This window comes from Acartia tonsa, chromosome 7 (assembly GCF_053477335.1).
Source record: "Acartia tonsa isolate MP-2025a chromosome 7, ASM5347733v1, whole genome shotgun sequence".
NCBI classification, from domain to species: Eukaryota; Metazoa; Arthropoda; class Copepoda; order Calanoida; family Acartiidae; genus Acartia; species Acartia tonsa.
Genome location: NC_137266.1, coordinates 52,180,895 through 52,203,315, shown reverse-complemented (window position 1 = coordinate 52,203,315; position 22,421 = coordinate 52,180,895). Strand labels below are relative to the sequence as shown.

At 31.8% G+C, this 22,421-nt stretch overlaps 1 protein-coding gene across 1 annotated transcript; it reads right to left on the bottom strand.

Annotated features, from left to right (window-relative positions):
* Positions 1 to 8,200: 8,200 nt before the first annotated feature.
* LOC145324616 (uncharacterized) lies at positions 8,201 to 20,239 on the bottom strand. Its single transcript, XM_080167198.1, has 11 exons — positions 20,121 to 20,239; positions 17,312 to 17,562; positions 16,767 to 16,996; positions 16,040 to 16,430; positions 15,842 to 15,906; positions 13,858 to 14,072; positions 13,147 to 13,263; positions 12,429 to 12,685; positions 11,974 to 12,155; positions 11,601 to 11,651; positions 8,201 to 8,640 (listed from the first exon to the last, which is right to left on the bottom strand). Exons 2-11 carry the CDS (start codon positions 17,536 to 17,538, stop codon positions 8,201 to 8,203), a joined length of 2,175 nt encoding a protein of 724 aa, XP_080023324.1. The 5' UTR covers positions 17,539 to 17,562; positions 20,121 to 20,239.
* Between the last annotated feature and the right edge of the window lie 2,182 nt (positions 20,240 to 22,421).

Below are 22,421 nucleotides of genomic sequence, written 5' to 3'. Positions count from 1 at the left end.
AGAAAGAAGAGGAGGGGGGAGGGGTTATTTCAGCCGGCTGCGAGCATCACTTTCATCAGAGTACATGAAAATCTGGTGCAACATCCAAGAAATAATATATCGATTGTAGTAATTTATAGTTGAGAGTTCAAAAGTTCCAACCACTATTTTTAAGCTACAGATGGGTTAATTTTGTGTCATTTTTGATATACATCAATTTATCCGCTCTTTTTCATAATATACATATAGTGCCTGTGCCCCTAGCATCTAGGGACTTTTAATTATTATTCAAAGATTTAAAAAAAAAGCCTAAAACCATCCCAAGACTTTATTTAAAATAGCCTAAAAACAACTCTTGATAAAGCTTCCTAAAATTGGAGAAATAAATGATTCAGTAGTCATCGAAATCTTAACCTTAAGACAAAATAATGTCATAGGATTTAGTCATGTAAAAGTCTTCCTTTGGATAATCATAATCATAATCATTTATTTTAAATATTATTTCATTTCATGAAATAAAAAAAATCTAAATAAAGAATGAAATGAAAACTTAGTAACAAGGATGATAACATTCATAAAAGCAAAGCTCAACAAACAACAAAACAAACATTACTTAATATGCATAAATGATATTTGGAAGTCTAAACTAAAATTCTTTATATCATATCTTGTAACCAATATGTACGTACTTACATTTTAAGTCTTGATGATCCTTATAGAGATGCTTTGCTTATAATAATATACATAGTTCTGCTAGGAATCAAAGATCAAGTAAAAAGGATATTTTTATTATAAACATACTAACAATCCGGTTAATGCTTTCTAAATTGTACCTAGCTGTCAAAGGAATCATCATTCAAAGTTTTTAATTCCACTAGGATAATTACATGCTTATAACAAAAAATCATAGCTATCAGTAACGGACGTATCGAACCTAAATGTAGATTAACTTCGCTTTTAAAAAGTAAACACAATAATAAAACTCAGGAATCTAAAGGGATAAGACAATGACCGATAAATTGATATAAATCCCCCACTCATGATATACAAAAATATCTCTTATGTAGATTACAATTGGCGGTTGCAACGTTTGGACACTCAACTTAATGAACCAACCAATCAAAATTCAATAAAATTCCCCAAGGTTGTTAAGCCAATGAATAAGAAAACGTCACTGTAAGACTTTGGGGACTAGTGTAATAAATAGCCCAATGTCACCTCCCTCAATGGATAAAACTAGTTCTTTTATTATGTAGGTTTTTTTATCAGCGAAGCTAAATTACAAGTTAAATAAGTATGTACGTCCGTCTGTCTAAGCAATCTGAATGAATCTAAGCAAACTATTAAAACTGTTTTCTGTCCAGGAAGGGAGGGAACATTGGGCTGTTAATTACACTAGTCCCCAAAGTTTTATAATAACATTTTCTCGTATTCATTCGAATCCGGTGGATAGGAACCGGTTCTCATCCATACGAAAAAACTATGTCTAGCATCGTATTATATCCAGCTTTCTACGAATATAGAAATGTACAATCATAAGATTAAAACCAGTTTTTTTAGCCGGTCTCGGGGCTAAAAAAACTAGTTTTAATCTCATATTTGTACTTTCTATATCCGCGATAAGCCGTTTATAATACGATGCGAGAAATAACTTTTCTTATTTGGCTTTACAACTTTCGGAACTTTTATTGAATTTTGATATGTAAAATCATCTGATCGATCTAATTTTTTTAATACTGTTTCCTATTACAATAAGGTACAATATTATGAGCGAAGCATCTCTATAATAAAGTATTAAAAATGTCAGTATGTCCTTAAACAGAATTCTGTTCTTAAGAAGTTTTGCAACAAATTTACGTATATAATTTTGTCAAACCTTATATTTTCATATTTTGTATATTCAGTTCTGACACTTAACAAAAGTTAATGTTCGTCTGTCATATCGTTTCAGAGCTTCGCTTTTATGGATGTTGTCATCCTTGTTTCTTTTAATATCTAAAATAATATATTGGGTTATCTAATTTGACTCTCCCCACCTCAAGTGCCCCTAGAGGCCTCTGGGTAGCGTATCCACTAGTTAGTAATAAAGAAACGTCTTGTGTTTATTCATATAACAATTTGGTACGATTTAGGAAGCGTAGCAACTCAATAATTGTTACCAGAAAGACCGTGCTTCTTTATGTAGCGGACATACCTATATTAAAAATGGCTGCGTTCCTTCTAATTATAATGTGCTTGTAAATATATGATTATAACTTTGTATATCTATTTAGGTTAACCATGATTTTAATTTTGTATATCTATTGTGTTATTGATTCCTCCCCCTAAAATATATAATGGTAAGGAATCCATTAATATCGTACTGAACCCACCCTAATTATGTAAATATTGCCTTTATTACAGGGTGCGCGACATAAAACCGAACTTTTTCTAATTTCTAAACAAATAAATTAAAGTTTATATTAAATTTTAAAAACTGGGAAGCAAACTAGGTATAAGACTTTTAGATTATTCAACAAAATCGCCGCAAGCCTCAATCACCGCCTCTACCCGCCCCTTGAACCGCCCAAGAGCTCTGGCCACCATGTCCCTGTCCAAGCTGGCGAAGTTCTCCTTAAAAGTGGCAATGAGGAAGGTCTTTCTTGGTATGGGTGCGACTATTAGTTCATGCTTCAATATCAACCAAGGCTCAATAGTATTACATTGGATTAAGATTAGGGCTGCTTTCAAGTACTCTTCGAATTGGAGGCTCACATTTGAGCCACACTTGAGCTAGAACGACGTCTATATCTTATTGGAAATGACATGAAGATTCAGCTAGGGTTATCAGCGCAACCCATAGTCTAAAATGAGTTCCAAGGTTCCATATGGGCCCCTGTAGTCGAGAATCGAGAAATTTTCACAATGTTTGATGTTTTTGACCTCTCAAATCTGCCACGTTTCACTTTGCCGAGGTACTACGGCAAAGCCAGCTGGTATATGAGCTCTAGTCTTTTCTAGTGTCTTCATTATGTATCTAATTGTAACTCTATCAAGTTTCATAAGTCTATCACACCTACAGATGGGCTGAGGTAAAAAATTATGTGACCCAAGTTGAGAATCTAGGGTAAACTACGGGCGCATTTCGTATCTGCCCTGTAAAAAAAGAAAAAGAGGTCATTGCCTAAGCTTTTTAAAGTAGGGTCAAACATCAAGATCAGTCAAGTAGTTTTTGCGCTATGGCCGTTTTAAAACGTCCAGTTTTATGTGCCGCACCCTGTATGTTGTAATCCCTTCCCCCAAATAAATAATGGGAAGGAACCTATTATCATCGCATTTAACCTATCCTAATTCTGTAGAAAACTGTTAAAACTGTGTATCAATAAACTTGTGAAATAACCGCTGTGTTACTTGGAATAGAAGCGAAGCTTCTCTACACTTGTAACTGAGTTACGGCCGTCCGTCATATCTGATGGTTGCGCCTATTATGGTAGACTTTGAAAATGTTTACAGAATATTTGCAACAAATTTGTTTAAACTTACAAACAATGTTTGCTTCTGACACTGTACAAAAGTTATTTTTCGTTTGCCCTGCCTTCAGATTTAAGAGCTTTGCCTTTATTAATGTTGTCATTCTTATTTTAAAAAAAAACTTTCTATCTTTTTATCTATCTATCTACTTATCTATATATCTATGAAAACACCTATATTATGATAAAAAGAATTATCCCTTTCTGTAGGTTAAAATTAATGGTGGAAAAAAATGGACACTGCTATTTTGTACCAACCTTTTAAAACTTAACCAATTAGGTACCCAAAGTTTTATGCAAATAAAAATAAAAATTATAAGATATAAACCCTGAGTATCTTAATACTATGTGATAAATAACTATTCTAAAACCTTATCTGCAAACTTGCAAAAAGTTTAATTTTAAAGACAAAATAAGTTATAGAGTGGCTATCATTGAAAATTACAGAATTTCTGTAATAATAAGTTGCCTTATTATATAATATTATATACATAATTTTTATAATCATTTTTGTACAATTTTTCAATGAAAATTGCTATTCTTATAACAGTTATTATAAAATTGTAGGTTAAAGTCTTAAGTCGAAGGATGACTTTTTTTTCATTGACACAGTAAAGCTTTATTTGACAAGGAGGGAACTGTTTATTGCACTAGTCCCCAAAGTTTTATATTAAAAACGTTTTCTTATTCGTTGGCTTAACATCTTTGGGGACTTAAGTGAATTTTGATTGGTTATTTAATTAAAACTAATTTAAATGTACAGAAGGGATATTTTTAAATCATTGGGAATGAACATCAATTTATCGGCCATTGTTTTATCCCTTTTGATCCCTGAACTTTTATCTCTTATTATTAGCAGAGAGTTATTGAATAGTTATTTCTCGCATCGTATTATAAACAGCTTTCCGCGGACATAAAATGTACAATTATAAGATTAAAACCAGTTTGTTTTACCCCAAGAGATGCCGAAGGCATGGGTTAAAAGAAGTGGTGTTAATCTTATGATACATTTTTATATTCGTGGAAAACTGAATATAATACGATGCTAGATATAGCTTTTTCGTATGGATAAGAACCGGTTCTAATTCACAATTTGATCACAATTGTCTTCCAATGTAAAAATTGTGCTGAATAAAATAAAATATTGAAAAGGATTTTTATTTTATAGTTTTAAGTAGCGAAGCTACTCCACTGTGGGCTAGAATTGAATCAAGACAAAAGTAAGTGCCGAGCCCTGAGACCTATGTATGGTGAAAATAGACATAAAACCATGATGATTCCAGGTAAAACCAAAATATTTCAGCGGGGGCTTTTTGAGAAAATTAGATTTGAAAATTTCAAGTTCAATTTTCACCCCCTAGGAGTTGCCGCACAATCAATACAAGAAAAGCAAATATTATTTATTTTAAATTTTTAACACCTTTGCTTTTATAAAGTTCTCCATAAAACCACTCCTGAAGGGAGTTAATAAATGGCCATTGTTATCACTTGCTTTGCAAAGGTCACGAAAATTCAGCCTAAAATAAATCATTATAGAGAGGTTTTAAGAAGGACTTCATAAAAGCAAAGTTGTTCAAAATTTAAAATAAATAATATTTGCTTTTCTTGTCTTGATTATGCGGCAACTCCTAGGGGGTGAAAATTGAACTTGAAATTTTCAAATCTAATTTTCTCAAAAAGCCCCCGCTGAAATATTTTGGTTTTACCTAGAATCATCATGGTTTTAAGTCTATTTTCTCCATGCATAGGTCTCAGGGCTCGGCACTTACTTTTGTCTTGATTCAATTATAGCCCACAGTGACTCTATAATTCGCTTTGTTCGTCTCTTTTAGATGGAAATTGTTGCTTTGTTGGTATTAAAGGTTTACGACAAATCTCTTGAGCGTTTTGTCGTATTTTTACAATAGCTTTTGATAGATTATTTTAGGTTAAGTTATGTTAGGTGATTGCCCCGCAGGGTTAGGCAATTGGTTCCGAAGGGCTAGAAATAGAAGAATAGCTGCTGTGAAAATACAATGAAACGCCCTCTAAGAGGCGTTGTCACAAAAGGGACTTTACCCCAAGCTTTTCCACTAATACGGTTATTTGGGATTGTAGGCGTACATCAATTTATCGTCCATTGTCTTATCCCTTAAGATCCACTTGTATGTTTTACACCTAATGTTTGATTGTATAGATTTTTTAAAGGGAAGCTTTTATACTACGTTGGTCTGTCCGTATTTATTTATATTTTAAAACCTTAGCTGGATCTTAAAATTTGTAGCCGTTGCCGTGGCCAGAGGTACAGCCACTAACCTAATACCGATCTTTAAATCAAATTGGCTACGCGTGGCCACGACTATATGCGATCTTTGAATCACAGCCACTTTTTGAATTTTCAGTAAAAATATGAAAAAAATAATTATGTAATACGTAAAAACTTCAAACGTTTAAAATCCATGTTTTACTGGCAGCACTGGCAGTGGCGACGGCTGCGGCTACGGCCACGGCAACGATCCAGCTCTTGTATGTGATGGATTCTATAAGCAATATTGGCAGTTTCTCGAATATTGCAAATGGACCACAAACTAACTTTAAAAAACGTGTCTTATGATGGTTGATTGAACGAGGAACATATTGAAAATTCCGTATGGTTAGGAACTCTAGCAGGGGCTAGAAGAATCATCATATTATGCATTTTTCAAGAATAGCATCTTGTAAACCAAAATGGAAATGTAAGTATGTCCAAGTACATATGAAACCTTCTAAAATAACTTGACAGAATTGTTCTATCAATTTAAACCTTTTTTTTTATATGTTCATTTGTTCTAAAAGACTTTTTTTTTGGAAAAACCTTAAGAATTAATTGTCTCGTATTCATTCGAATCCGGTTTTCTTATTCATTGGCTTAACGACTTTGGGGACTTTTTTTTTATGAATTTTGATTAATTAAGTTGAGTAATCAACCAGTAATTGTAATCTACCGAAATATTTTGTGTATCATCATTGGAGATGTACATCACTTTAGCCATTGTCTTATCCATTTAGACCCCAACAATCCGTTGGCTGTGAAGTAAGAGATAGTAAGATAAGAGGAAGGCAATGCCTTGGCCTATAAATTGCCATTCGTAGTTTGAACGTTCGTACAAAAATAGTGTAATTGAAAGATTGGTTTTAATGATAGCAAATCTACACTATACTTGTAAACAGCGTTGCGGAGCCGTCTGTGATGATGGCGGCCCAGCTCCGGCTCCGACCTAAAATCAAGAAAAACTAGACATTTTTTCTCACGTCTATTTTTGACTTTGAAGGTTTTTAAAGTTCAAATTTTGATAAAATTTGCACATAACAAAACAAAGTTACCAAATTATGATTTATAAAAAATCTCTTTATTTATCTAGTCCCGTTTTTTAACGAAAATTACGGCTCCAGCAAAATATGGCGGCTCCAGCTTGTAAATGTCCACCCGCCGTCCTTAAGACACGAAATGGGGGAAATATGATTTTCTCGGGTCCTAACTAAGATAGAAGGCTCAAATTTCTTGTCAACATTCCCATCATTATGAAGCAAAATTAACTGTAAAACATTTATGGCGATTTTAAAGACCTACTCTTTGAAACTACTTGTCCGTATTCTCATCCATGATTATGGATGTTGTCATCCTTGTTATATTCAATATATTCTATAAGCCATAAACAAAACTAAATCTAAAATTAAATTAAGAAAAATGTTTAATTTGAAGGACAAAATAAGTTATAGAGTAGCTATAATTGTATATTAAAGAAAAAAAGAAATAACAGCTTTTTTATAATATATTAAAATTGCATTAATATCAAATACAAATTATATAATCAAATAAAAATCATTAAAAATTAAAATAATCATTATAAAAACATCAATTAAATAAGCATTACTATAAATACAATATAAGGGGAATGGGGTCTCCAAATTAATTTTCAATTTTAAAAATAGCAATTAATTAAACTAATAAAGAATAAAATATATGGGAATTTAAAATGAAAATAAAAAATTAATTGAAAATCAGTTTTTTAGAAGGGGGGGGGGGGATTTGGGTGGGTTGGTTTTGGTTAAAGAACTTCTAAATATATATTTAATGCAAAACTTTTAGAAAATAATATAAAACAAAATAAATTTTGTTTCATATTATCCTAAATCTGATCTTAAATGGAAAAGGTATTTTTGTGAAAGTATTTATTATTTGATAATTATCAATTCATTTGAAAGCATTCATTTGTTCTAAAGATAAAATAAGTATTATTCCAGTATGGCTTTAAAACCGATTAATATCCGCTGGATTAGAACTGTTTCTCAGCCATACTGAAAAATCTTATAGCATTGTATTACAGACAACTTTACATGAATATTGAAATGAAAATCATAAAATTATTACCAGTTTTGTTAGCCCTGAGGAGGGCCCGAACTTATAAAACTGGTTTTAATTTTATAAATTATTATTTTAATATCCGCGGAAAACTGTCTATAATACAATGCGATAAATAACTATTTCTCAAATTAGATATATTTTGAAAGAAAATATTTAAGTGCCAACAAGAAGCCTCTAGGGGCGAAGCTGCTAATAACCAATATAGGAATAATTTTTGCAAAGTTTAAAATCAGAAGAGCTATTCTAACATACCTAAGTTACTGACCATAGCTTCCTAGTGAGGCTTTTGATAATAAATCAATAAATCAAATAATAATCAATTTACAAATCATTTTTTGTTCCACTCAAGTTTGTCAGGATTAAATGTATATTCAGTGAGTGTTCTCCAGTCTTTATCCTTACCATTTACCCAAATCTTTTCATCATACTCAATATTCCCAATAGCATGTTTGAATAAACGACATAACCTATCCTCCTCCCCATCATCTGCACTTTTGGCAAATGTACGCTTACCAAAGCGAGAACTTCCATCCATAAATATAGCTCTGAAACCTCCATCCTGAAGTTTGTTATCTTCATATCTATAAATTAACTCTACCTTTGTATCAATATCATATAATCTTGTGAACCCTGGTACTTGCTTTGTTTGATACACCTTGTGATCCTTCTTATAGTTGTATGACCCACCATATTGCAAATTGTTCCAGCATTCATCTTTAACAAAGTTCTCATCAGTTCTTGGTATGTCAGCAAAATCAGGGACATAACCTAGATTAATTTTGTTCATTAACTTTTATATAATTCATTTATTTTCATCAGTCAGTCACTTTAGTAAGTACTAGCGGCAACGCCCCTATAGGCCTCTAGGGGCACTTGAGGAGAGAGTCGTATTTAATAATTAAATTTCTTATTTTAGATTTTAAAGAAAAAGTAAAAAAAATTTTGGGGGGGTGCCCCCTCATTTTTGATATTAGTAATTAAAATTCAAAAAAACAAGGATGACAACATCAATAAAAGCGAAGCTCTGACACGATATGACAGACGAACATTAACTTTTGTTGAGTGTCAGAACTGAATATACAAAATATGAAAATATAAGATTTGACAAAATTATACGTAAATTTGTTGCAAAAGTTCTTGAATACAGAATTCTGTTTGAGGACATACTGACATTTTTAATACTTGATTATAGAGATGCTTCGCTCATAATATTGTACCTTATTATAATAGGAATCAGTAATCAAAAAATCAGATCAATTAGATGATTTTATCACATAAAAAATTGTTATTGAAAAAGTAAAAAAATCAACATGTTTAAAATGGACGTACGGACATTCTGGTAACGATTATAGAGTTGCTACGCTTTCTAAATCGTACCTAACTACTACAGGAATCACCATGCAAAGTTTGAAATCGATAGGACAATTCTAACATGCTTAAATTAACGAATAAAAGCTAACTATCTCGGACGCACGGACCAACCCTAATTATAGAAAAGCTTCGCTTTTAGAATTTTTTTTTGTAGGGGGATTTTTCATTTTTTTTTTGGGGGGGGGGGTTGGGGTGTCTCACCCCCAAGAAAATAGTTAGAAACCTTCCCGGGACTTAAGAGAAGCTAGCCTGTAAAGGAGAACCCGATCGGTTCAGCGGTTAGCGAGATTCTTCGGTACAAACACACAGACAGACACACAAATATTTACATTGCTGTTTTTAGAAGTGATGCTTTTCTATAATTAGGGACAGTCCGTACGTCGATCTGAGACGGATAGTTTTTTCAGTTAATTTAGGCATGTTAAAATTTTCCTATCAATTTCAAATTTTGCATGGGGATTTAGAAATTTAGAAAGTGTTGCAAGCAACTCTATAATCATTACCAGAATGTCTGTACGTTCATTTTAAACATGTTGATTTTTTACTTTTTTACAACAAATCTTTATGTGATCTGATTATCTGATAGTTCTGATTTTTAGTATAGTGATTCCTTGGACAAAACATACAATATTATAGGCAAAGCAACTCTATAATCAAGTTGTAAAAATGTAAGTATGTCCATAAACATTATCCTGTATCAAGAAGATTTTCAACAAATTTACTCACAATTTTGCTGTGACTCTTATTCATTCATATTCTGATTATTCAGTTCTGACACTATAAAAGTGTTAATTTCCGTTTGTCCTACTGTTTCAGAGCTTTGCTTTTATGGATGTTGTCATCCTTATTTTCTATTCAATATGCCCTTTCATAATTATTACACCTATAATATTGGATTTTACTCCGATCCGCACCCCCCCCCCCCCTCCATGTATATTTTACCCCTAAAAGTTGAATAAATGCTCATATCCAGATTTTTTGGGACGTATTTACGCTGATTTTTGAAATTATTCTAGGTTTTCTAAGAATCAGTCAGTTTTTATTTGTCTGTCTGATTTGTTGAGCTGCTTATCTATGGATGTTGTTATCCTTGTTTATTATTTTATTTGTAAGTATTCTTCAGAAGATTATTAATTTAAAAATGCCAATGTTATGGTCCAGCTTTTTAAGAGACACTGCTGAACTTAGATCAAAACAGACATAGACAAAAATGTTCTGATCTCAAGTTTTAATTTTCTTCTCTCAAAAGCTGCAAAATTAAAGGAAGCCTGCAAGAAATACCACGCTTTAACTGCTGAAAGACTGCCACAAGTAGACCCAATTCCCCAAATTTGAAGCCTTCAGCTTCTATAACAAAAAAGTTCTAGGCATTTTAAAATGACATTTTATGTACAATGAAAATTTTGAAAAATATTGAATGCTAATGTTAGAAATTTTGAAATTAAACTACGTGGCCTAGAAATAAAACTATAAGCTTATTTTTGTCATAGATTTAGGCAACCAGTAACTAATTATATTTTTACAATAAAAGTACCCATTTTTATAGTCAAAATCATTAAAAAAAATTAAGTTTAACTTGCGTTGTACCGAATGTACTGTAGCCAATCAGAAAGCTGAATCAGCTAAGCAACCAATCACAGCTGAGTTTCCCCATTTGTTTCCGCTATGTTTTTCGTTTAAAAATGCAATTTAAATCGAATTTTTTTCATGGATTTTGACTATGAGATGTGGTGTTTTTATTGTAAAAATGTAATCAGTTACCGGCAATGTAAGTTTCTGACAAAGATAAAGTCATTATTTTGTGTCTAGGCGACGTAATTTAATATTGTTTTTTCTTTTATAAGCATTGGAAATCTTTGAAAATTTTCATTGTACATAAAATGCTATTTTGAAATGCCTAGAACTTTTTTGTTATTGAATCTGAAGGCTTTAAATTTGGGGTATTGGGTCTACTTGTGGCAGTCTTTCAGCAGTTAAAGCGTGGTATTTCTTGCAGGCGTCCTTTAAGCCACAAATCTCAGATGTGTTTTGTATATATCTAAAGTGATTAGAAAATAAATTTCTTTATATACAAACTAGGGGCTACGCCCCTAGAAGGGGCACTTAAGGTAACAGGGGAAAAGTCATCCCATTTTAAATTTGAGTTTCAAAAGAGTAAAAAAATATTTTTTTTTTGGGGGGGGGAGAGGGAGGGGGGTGAAGACACCCTCCCCAAAAATAGTTTAAAACCTTCCCAGGACCTATAGGAAGCTTCACTGTAAAGGAGAACCTTACCGGTTCAGCGGTTAGCAAGATCCTTTGGGACAGACAAAAAACTCTTACTTTTTTTATAAAATAGGATGTCTAATGATACTTACATAGATGAGGTTTCCATTCAGGCTTGGCAGTCAAAGCAGCTTCAAAAAATCCTACAACATGGAATTTATTTCTTTTAGTTAAATACCTCTAAAGAAAGCCTGAAGCGAATGTAGCTTAAAATTAAAATTAAACCTTAATCTAAAGAGATAATTTTTTTAATTTAATGAGTTTCAAGCAATACACATCAAAATAGTCCTATACAGTCTGAAACAGTAAATTGCAAAATAGAAGAAATTTTTTCAAGAGAAACCAAAAAAAAAATCTGCCAAGAACAAGTACTTTTTAGCACTAATTGATATTCTAATCATTAACTCATTTTAAAAGCCTTACACATGATCTAAAAAGGATTAATAATCCTAAGATGATTCCTACCTGAAAGCACTGAATTACATACATCAGTTATTTTCCTCACACACAACTCTGTGGCTTCTATTTCTTCAATGGCCTCTTCAAAAGGATTAAGGCCAGGTAGCTCCTCCAGGAATTTCTCAGGAACAAATGCCAAATAGGTAAGGTGAAGGAGAGAGTACAATGATCTTGAATAGATTAGGAACCTGAAATGAAGATAAAACTTGCATTTTTTTTTTGATCATTCTTATTTATTTTTAAAATGCCTAAATTAATTTCATAAGTAATCATTTCATTAGTAATCTAATAAATCAGTAATTTAAGACGATGCAGAAATGACATGTGTGACGTCATAAAAAAATAGGACTAAACGGAAGGGCGAGAGGAGAAGTGGGAAAGAAAACCCATAAACAAGAGATGGGTTTTTATGACATCACACATTACACTTTCCACATCTTTGTAATTTAAGCTATTCTTACCTATGAGCGCAATACAGTGGTTCTAATGATTGCTCACATTTCTTGTGGAATATTTTTTTCAGAAACTCTCCAATCTTATATTCATCAAAATAATTTTTTTTGTCTTGAAAATCACCTATACCTCTGTGAAACATTGAAGCCCATAAAGGTAACATATCAGATTGTAAGAGCATTCCATCCACTTTATCTAGGATCCACTTGAAATTAGAGGAAGGCCATAGTTCATGTAACATTTCCAGAGTTGTTTGAAGTTCAAACTATAAAAGAACAATTCTTATTAATGTGTATATTATTTCTAGAAAATATTTTGCAATTAAAACTCACAAAATATTCAAGAGCATTTTCATCTGCCTCTAGCATGATTAAGTTAGTATAGCAGTCAAAGTCTTAATTGCTGGGTAAATTCCAAGGAAGATATTAAAAACATTGCACAATATGTGATACTCAAATGATGTAGAATAACAAGGTTAAATAACATTCAAACATCAACACTAAGTCTGGTTATCCTGTGAGTTGCCCCTGTTATATGACAAAGGCATTCTCCTTATCTCTCACTATTAGAGTCAAACACCAAACATAGTAGCAACAGGTACCATTTTTATAGTCTCTAGTATGATGCACTATAGACCAGATTCAAAGCCACCATCCCCCTGACTTCAATCAATCACACTACCATTTATGCAGTGATTAGTTAGGAATAAATATTTGTTGCCTATACCTTTGTTTTTACATATTTTGTCTTCAGCTCATTGAAGTCAACAGCTGCATCTGTAGCAAAAGAATCTCTATCCTCTTGCATTATCTCTAAGAAATCCTTTTTTTTCTTGTCTGAACCCTAAAAGAATATACTTACTTAGTTACAAAAATATTTCATAATACATGACATCATTCTTAAACACTTATAAATTAAGAAAGAACCATTTAAAAGCAATTAAAAATACTTCACCCTCCCCTTTTTTTTTTCCTCACATAAAAAATCACCTTTTATTTCCTCTTACATCATTAATTATTTGAAGAAAAAAACATGAATTATTTTATATACCAAGTTGACATGTAACATATAAAAGAATTATTATCACGGTGTTTAAAAGCAGCTTCGCCCCTAGCCTCCAAGGGCTTAGCCCCAAGAGGTAAAAAAAAATAAGTTGCTGTGGTGGTGCGACCATCAAAGTTAGAATTACCTGCTGGAAAACAAATTAGGTACCTATGTTAGTGCGACCACCAAAGTTTTAATTACCTGCCCAAAAAAAATCTTTTGTGGGGGATAGGGGTGAAGCTTAAAAAAACACCACTGGACCATTAGATATATTCCCTGAAGAGTAGAATCCAATCGGTTCAGTGGTTACCAAGATCTTAAAGGACAGATGGATGGACGGACAGACATCAAGCTACTTTGTATTATAGATGTTTAAAATTTACATCTTCTTACCTCAACTTTCTCTTTCAACAATATTAAACCTAATTGCTTATAGCATTGGCTAATAACTGAAAGTGGGCTTGGTCCAGAAGTGTTATCCAGGAACTGGAGCATACAACCACTCTCTTCCAGTCTCTGAGCCAACAAAGGTCTGTGCCCTGTCAACCATAGCTTTATTTTCTTGTCCTTATTATCCACTCCAGGCTTATCTTTTATCCGCTTGGCAACTGAAAGAATTATATTTAAAATTATAATATACCCTCGATTGCATCTGCTCGTTGCCAGGGTGATAGGTTCAAATCACGGGTGACAATGTATCATAACTAAAGATGTTAAAAATGTTTCCTACTGTTGCTGTGTCGGGTGTGCAACATAAATTGTAAGGGATGGGGGAATGCCTTTGCCCAAAAACCTTGGCGCAACTCACTACCATGCAACAGTTTGGACTTCTCAGACAAAGGTTGTGCTATCAAAGGGTTGTTTGTCTGATGGATGTTACTTAACCTAATATCCTTGGGTGTTAGAGTACTTAATCCCATTACAATGGATGATGCTCTATATTAAACATCCATAGCCCCAAAACTACTTGACTGATCAGAATGTTTAAACTCACTATAAAAAGCTTAGATAAGAACTTTTTGCCTATATAAATCTTTGGACGATGGAGGATGTGTACCACGAGCTGATCCCCATAGGTTCAACAAGGCAGATTCGAAATGCGCTGGTGGTTTAATCTTGATTCTCGGCAAGGGAACACTGGAGATACTGTTAGATAGATAAGTAAACCACAAGAAAAGATTAGAGCTCTCTATCTGAAATGGCTTGGCCGTAGTACTCCAGCAAAGCAGATTTAAAGATGTCAACAATGTCAAAAATCAAAAAAATTTCTCGGTTCTTTATTTCAGGGACCCATATACAGGGAACTTTAAACTCATTATAGACTATGGATTGTACTGACAACCCTAGCTGAATTGTCATGGAATTTCCCAAATAGTAGAAAAAATCATTCTAGCTTAACACTTCTCACTTACTCACGTTCCTAAGGAAATGTGGCCTCCCAGCAGCCTGATCTTAATTCAATGGACTTTTGGGCCTGGGGCTACTTTGAAGCATGCACCAATAGATGTGCCCATATCACAAAGACCTTCCTTATTGCCACTATCAAGGAGAACTTCGCCAGCTTGGACAGGTACATCTTGACCTGGGCCTACCAGCGGTTGAGGAGGCAGTAAATTTCATTTTGATATTCTTAACTGAAAACTGTTGAAAATCTGACTATTACACCAGATTTAGGAGAAAAGCAAGAAATAAAAAATAACAATGGAAATTTAAATTTTAATATCACTAAAACAATTTTAAATTCAAACTATGAACACCAAAGATATAAAAATGTGAAAAATGTAAAACTAGTCCAAAGCCTGCTAAAGAGCAGTCCGACCGCCATTAATGTTTTAGAGATAGTTGTTCTCCTATGTGATGGGAATGTTGTCAAAAAGTTTCATCTTTTATAGGAGCTGAGTAATTCCCATTTTTCCCATAGCATTATTGACTGATATTATTTTTGATTTACTTCCAGGCTTAAAAGGGAAAGCGCCCAATTTCTTTTATAAATTGGGATTAATTAAAGGGGTAGTTTCACAAAAGGCACATGAACTTAGTTTAGTGAACCGCATATTTTTTCATGGTTAATTGGTTAAACTACATTTATATAGCATATATTTGAAAGAATTACAATTTTCTACCACGTAGATTTTAAAATATCAAGACTTGAAAATTGTCTTTTTAAATTGCGTCGTATATCATAACAAGAGATTTTCAAGTCTTGATATTTTCAAAACTACGTGGTAGAAAATTGAAATTCTTTCAAATATATGCTATATAAATGTAGTTTAACCAATTAACCATGAAAAAATATGCGGTTCACTAAATTAAGTTCAAATGCATTTCGTGAAACATCCCCTTTTGTTTAAAACAGTAATTTAAATTTTTACTTTACCTTTAGGATGTATTATATAATATTCAGGAGTTTGTCCAAAATATTCAGTGAACCTCTTTTTCTCCCTTAAAAAAACTTTTCAGTAGGTATGATTTCGATTTTAGACTTTAAACAAGAATATTAGCCTAAATAATAAAAAAAATTATCACATAAATACATTAGAGTCAATTATCAATCAAGATCTATTGAAATACTCACTTTGAATCTTTCCAAACTAATTCTTTCTTCCATTGACTTACATTGCCATTTGAATAAATCTCCATTTCCTTACTGACTGCCTTAATGTACAGAATTAGAACATTTGTTGATGTTACTTTCCCTAAACATTCAGAGCCATTTTTGAACTTTGTCCTGAATCCTGTAGCTCGGTGAACAACTCCATCCTTCATAGCAACAATGGTCTTATAATCATCATTTGTAGATTTGCATTTTATGAATAATGGCCTTGGTGATTGCAAAGCTTCCTTGCCTTCATTGGAAAATAATTTGTATTTCTCATTTTCATCCATTGGCATCATAACTAAATAATTTTGACTGAAGTCTCCAACATAGTTATCATCAGATATGTCTTGAAATCTTGGAACAAAACCTAAAGTTAAAGAAAATAAAAGGCTCAAATAGAGAATAATATTTGATTATTTATGAAAATTTAATCACTTTATAATATAGTACTTTCTTTCCAATACATTTCTAATAAAGTAAGAAGATATTAATAGTTAAGTTTTGATAAAATCTCAATTAACAATGTGTTTTCTTTATTTATTAAACAAAACATCTAAGGTTGCTTTATTACATAGAAATTTAAATCTATCAGATTTATAGATTGGTGGGTGCCTAGATTAGTTGTAATACACATAAGTTAATTCTTATCACTTTATCATACCAAAAAAAAACCGTTTTAAATTTGTCATAAAAATTATCTTACCCAGGTTTTCTTTAGATTTCATCATTGCAATGAAACCACCTTCTGTAACACCAACAACACTGTCTGCTGCCTTTTCTATTTCTTCAAGATCTTTTTCACATTTTTCTAACTCTTTTGAAACATTTTCTAGTGGATTTAAATTGGGTGTTTTATCAAATATATGATCAGTGATATTTGTATAGTAAGTAGTAAGGATAAGCTTGTATAACTCTCTAGAATTCACAAGGAACCTGAAATTAGTATGAAGAATTTCAATGAATTTTGAATTAGATTTGATTTTAAACAAGAATCACAATACCCGAAGGAACATCAAAGACTTGGATATAGAGCAGATATTCATTGTTATAACAAATAAATGAAAACAATAATGTAAAAACGTTTTTTGCACAAAATATGTAGTGTTCTATTTAGATTGAATGACAGACATTGTTTCCCCCCATCTGTTTCTACCAAACAGACAAAAAAAGGACAGACTTTTGTTAATGATTAGTTACTTTCATACTAAACTGGAAAATCAGTATGGTAAAATGTATCCAAAATCTTACCCAAAAGCTTGAAACATGGGCTGCATGTTTTCAGAGCATTTATTCTTATAGACATAGCTTAGATAGGACTTCACTTTTTCTTCTTTGAAATCAGCTAGATATAAACTAAATCTGTTTTTATTCTGATAAAATTCATTGACCCATTCCACCAAATCCATGTTTGACATTAGATCAAATTGTTGATGAATATATTCACATCCTCTGAGATAATTCATATTTGCAACCATATCTAACAGAAGTTTAACACTCCCCTGAAAAAAAATATTAAGAGGTTTTTTCAGAAACTCTCGTCTCTTATTTCTAAAACTATAAGAGATATTAAGACACACTTAAAAGCACATAAATAGTTGTATAAAAATTATATTGAATTTATTTTATTGCCATGACAATGTGTTCCAGAAAAGTAAAAAAAAAATGAGAAAAATCATAGAGATTGTAAATTGTGATATTCTAATTATATTTTATTTAACCCATTAGTGCCGAGCGCCACTTTTATGGGCCGATCGAGCTGTAAGTTTCAGGGAAGCTTTATAATGGTCAAAACGGAATTCGTATTTTTTTGTTTTGCTCTAGTGGCGTGCACAGGAAAGTTGCAAAAAAACCCGGTTCGGCTTGGCCATAAATACCAACCAGGCATTAACACCCGTTTTTGGTGCTTTCCCCCAGTTTTAAAACCCGGTTGACCTGTATAAACCCGGTTATTTTGACCAAAAATCGAAAAATGTAATTTTTGAACGCCAAAAGTGAGATGAACAGTTTTTAGAACTTTGATACGATCCGTAATTGAAAACTACACAACCTCATGTAATCTAAAGAGCTACAAGTATAATACGAAGCGATTTATTTCAAATTTTGTGTTTAGCCGGCGATTTCGGGTAAAAAAACCCTGTTTTGTTGTTGTTGTCAAAAAAGATCTATTAGTGAAACAGGGTAATAAAAATTTCAGACTCAAAATGGAAATGCCGAACCGGGCCTATATAGGGCGTAAAAAAACGATAAAAAAATCATATAAAAAATAATAATCTAAATAAAACGAATTCACAAATAGATGTACTTGTCAATAAACTTTAGATTTAACGAAAAAAATCAGCGACTTTACTATAAAAACAAAAAAGTTAGATGGGGTATTTTGAATTTTCATGATTTTCAAACTTTGTTGATCTATACCGGCAAACGGAAGTAAGCAAAACTACCTGCTCCAGGGGGAAATGAAAGCCAGGGTAGTAGAGGGGGGATTCATACTGAGAATGATGCAATTATGAAGCCGAAAACCGGTTTTTTTTACATTTTCTGGCACCGGGTTTTAAAACCCGGTTCGGCACTTATGGGTTAAATAGCAATATGTAAGCATAAATTTTTAAAAGAAAATTGTGAAAAAATGTTAAAACAGTTATTTACCCTAAAGGCGTCAAGGGGGAGGGGGTTGTAGATGAAATAAAATTTAGAATATTAATTTCTTTAATCTTAAAGCTACAAAGAGGGTAGATATAGCACAATTCGTAGCACCGCCCTATAAACAATCATTATTTCTAGTTGTTCAAACTTATAGGTTGCCTAAAATATGAAAAACCTAAATAAATTTAGACGTTAATATCAGTGGCAAAATTGCCAAAATGTCCATTTAAATTCAATAAGACTTTCTAGGTACTTCTGGTGCAAGATTTAACTGTCAATAGCTTTAGTAAACTTATTTTCAATGTCACCAAATGTTTTGTGTAGCAAGGAAAAATCCCAACCCATAAGTTTTGGAATACCTATGCTCCTTATTTTATTTCAATAATGTGTCTAAATTTATTCGTAGGTGAAAATTAATTCTGTATAAAAGTTGATGTAATATATCATTCACCTGGGTTTTCACTCCTAACCTATTCTCCAGGACAGGGGGGAAGGGATAGGGGTTCTAATTGCCTGGAAATGTACTTGTTTATAGCTGATAACTAAATTATTGTGTTGCTATCCATTTATCCTGTTTATTTGTACCAATTGATAATATGTAGTTAGTTCTGTTTAAACCTTAATAATATACACTTAGTCCAATACAGTGATACAGTCCAATACATTATTTAGTTGCCCCAAGTCAAACTAACAAACCCTCCAATAAATGAACAAGGATGACAAGATCCATAAGTAGCAAAACTCAAAAATTATGAATGGATATTGGAAACAAACACAATAATGGCATATAATATACATTAACTTGAAAAAATAGGAAAATCATGAAACATTTAAAATCACAAGAACTAAAAATCTAGGAATCGATCTAGCACCGTAATTAAAAGACAAATCTTAATGAAACTAGATAGAAATAGGTAAAATATGTGCATATTCAATCCGTGATAATTTCAGCCGTCAATCCAGATAATCACAAAAACCTAAAAATCTAGGAATCAATCTAGCACCCCAATTTTTAGACAAATCTTAATAAACCTCAGTGAAAATATGTATAATGTAAAATTAATTAATCCCTGAAAATTCAGCCCTTTATCTTGAAAAGGAGTTGAGAAAATCACAAAACCTTCAAAATCTAGGAATCAAATCAATTTAGCATTCTTAATAACAGACAGATAGACAAAACAATAAATAGATTAGATGGGCATATGTCATACAAATCTTCACTTAAAATTTCTTCGGACTAACGGATGGACAAGGTGAATTACAGAGTAGCTTCCCTCCAATAAGTAAGGAAGGGGGGGGGGAATGTATTATTTCGTTTCTTAGTGTTTTACCTTGGTTTAAATGAAATATTTGATATCTATGTGTTGGGTCAGGGTAAGGGCCTCTATCAGTTCATTTTGTACAAAAGAAATACCTGCAAGTCTTTTATTTCTTTCTTGACTTCATTGAATTCACTTTTGGCACTTGAATCAAGCTCTTCCCAAGTTTGTCCAATTATATTGAGCAATTCATCCCTTTCTTGTTCAGACAGCAGTTCCTGTCAAGTTCACCAAATATTAATAAAATGATTAAGAAGCATTCTTTGTTTTTGAAAAGTATTTACTTCTGTTATGATTTAAATTGTCTAAATGTGAATAAACAGATAAAATCAATAATAATACTTATTAGTAGATGATTTTTTTCTGTCTTATCTTTTAAAGGGGGAAATTAAGTACATTACTTAAAAAAAACCCTTATTATGGATGAGTATATAAGTAAGCTATTTATAAAGGGTGTGCTAAAGGCTTCTAATAGCCAAAAGGAACATATTTATTATGCACAAGATTTAAACTGACTAAAGATGGCCTACATATAAACTGGAATAGTCATTAATCAATAATGCACAATTATCTGACAGTGCAAAGGAATGTGCAAAAAAGACTTATTTGTGCGTTTTTTCTTCAATGAAGCTTTCCCTGCGCATAATTTGATTTTGGCTATTCCAGATTATTTGTAGTCCTTTCTAAGCTGCTTAAACGGTGTGCAGGCATGATATGTATGTTCAGCCAGTTGGCAGCTAGCACCTTTATAATTCATAGATTTATGGAGATAATCGTCACCAGAAATACAGCATGACCCTCGAAAAAGTATTTTTAAGCATCTGCAGCCCATATATCTCAATGAATTATCAAAAAATGTATATGTCCTTGTTCTTTGTAGATTTCCACATAAGTAGATATAAAAATATTTTTTTTTACATCAATTAACAGCTGAGATTTTTAGAGCCAAAGTTTAGAAAAAGTGGCTGAGGAAAAAGTAACTTTTCAAGAAAAATGTTTTTTTTAAAGTGAAATGACGTGTTTTCCTCATAATTTCAATACTTTTTATAAAACTTATATGAAGATGTTTCCAAGAAATTTATTTCATGCTGAAAGCACTTTTTTCACTTGCTCTAAAAGGCATTTTTAGATTAGTGTAAATTGCAAAAACACTCTTACAGAAAGAAATCCTATAAAAAATAGTAGCAAATTGAAAGTTTACATAAACAGAAATCACAAACACTTTTTATTTTATCAAAATAAGTTAAAAAACCAAAAAGTTACAGCTACAAACTTTTATTAAACATTTAACAATTTAAATGATTTTTATGTGTCTTAGATTAATTTGATGAGTGGGCATGAATTTATTGGTAAAGGTGGCGCTAATCCTTCCGGTAATGAGCATAAATTGGGGAGGGGTTTATTTAAGGTCATATTAATAAGTGGGAGATATTATAAGATTTGAGGGAAAATGGTTATAAGAAAAATGTATTCAGTAAAATTTGAAAAGTAGTTTTTTATATGTAAAAGTAACGTTTTTTAATGCAATAAAAAATGTATCAATTGTAAACTTGCTCTTCTTTCTTGTTTGTTTTTTAACTGGTTGATAAAAAGTAATAAAAAACTAAGAAATATTTAGCAATATCCAGTTTCTCAAGCACTTTTTCCAAACTTTGGCTTTAAAAATCTCGGCTGTTAATTGATGTAAAAAAAATATTTTGATATCCTTTGATGTAGAAAATTATAGAGAACAAGTACATATGAATCTTTTAATATTTTATTGAGAAATATAGGCTGCAGATGCTTAAAAATACTTTTTCGAGGGTCATGCTGTATATTACCTTGAATTGCAGTTGACCAAAAAAATTTTATTTTGAGTTTTAAAGGGACATCTGATCATCAAACCCTAAATCATCTCATTCATAATATCTCATCATTTACAAAAAAAAATATTGCTGTGCGGATTATTTAATTGTGCTGATTATGGTTGCCTGCAAGAAATACACCAATCTTACTGCTGAAAGACTGCCACAAGTAGACTCAATACCCCATTTGTGCCACAAGAGAAATGATAGAAATATAGAGTTTAATAATGGTGCCTTGATAAAGTCATATTTTTTTTCTAAATAATAATTTTAATTAGATATTATCTAAATTACAATGTTATAATACATGAATGGGCAATTTGATAAAAAAACAGTAAAGAATTCGTTTTTACTTTAAATGAGAGTAAAAAATTCTTAGAAAAAGACGGTAAAATGATAAAAAATATTTCCCTTTTCCCCTCATATTAAGTCATAAATCCAAGACATTTTTGTAAATTTTGGCTGATTATTATAGCTAATTGCGCATCATTGTTAATCTTTAAAATTTCTTGGAAATTCTATATGTTCTACATCTAATAACTCATCCTGAGT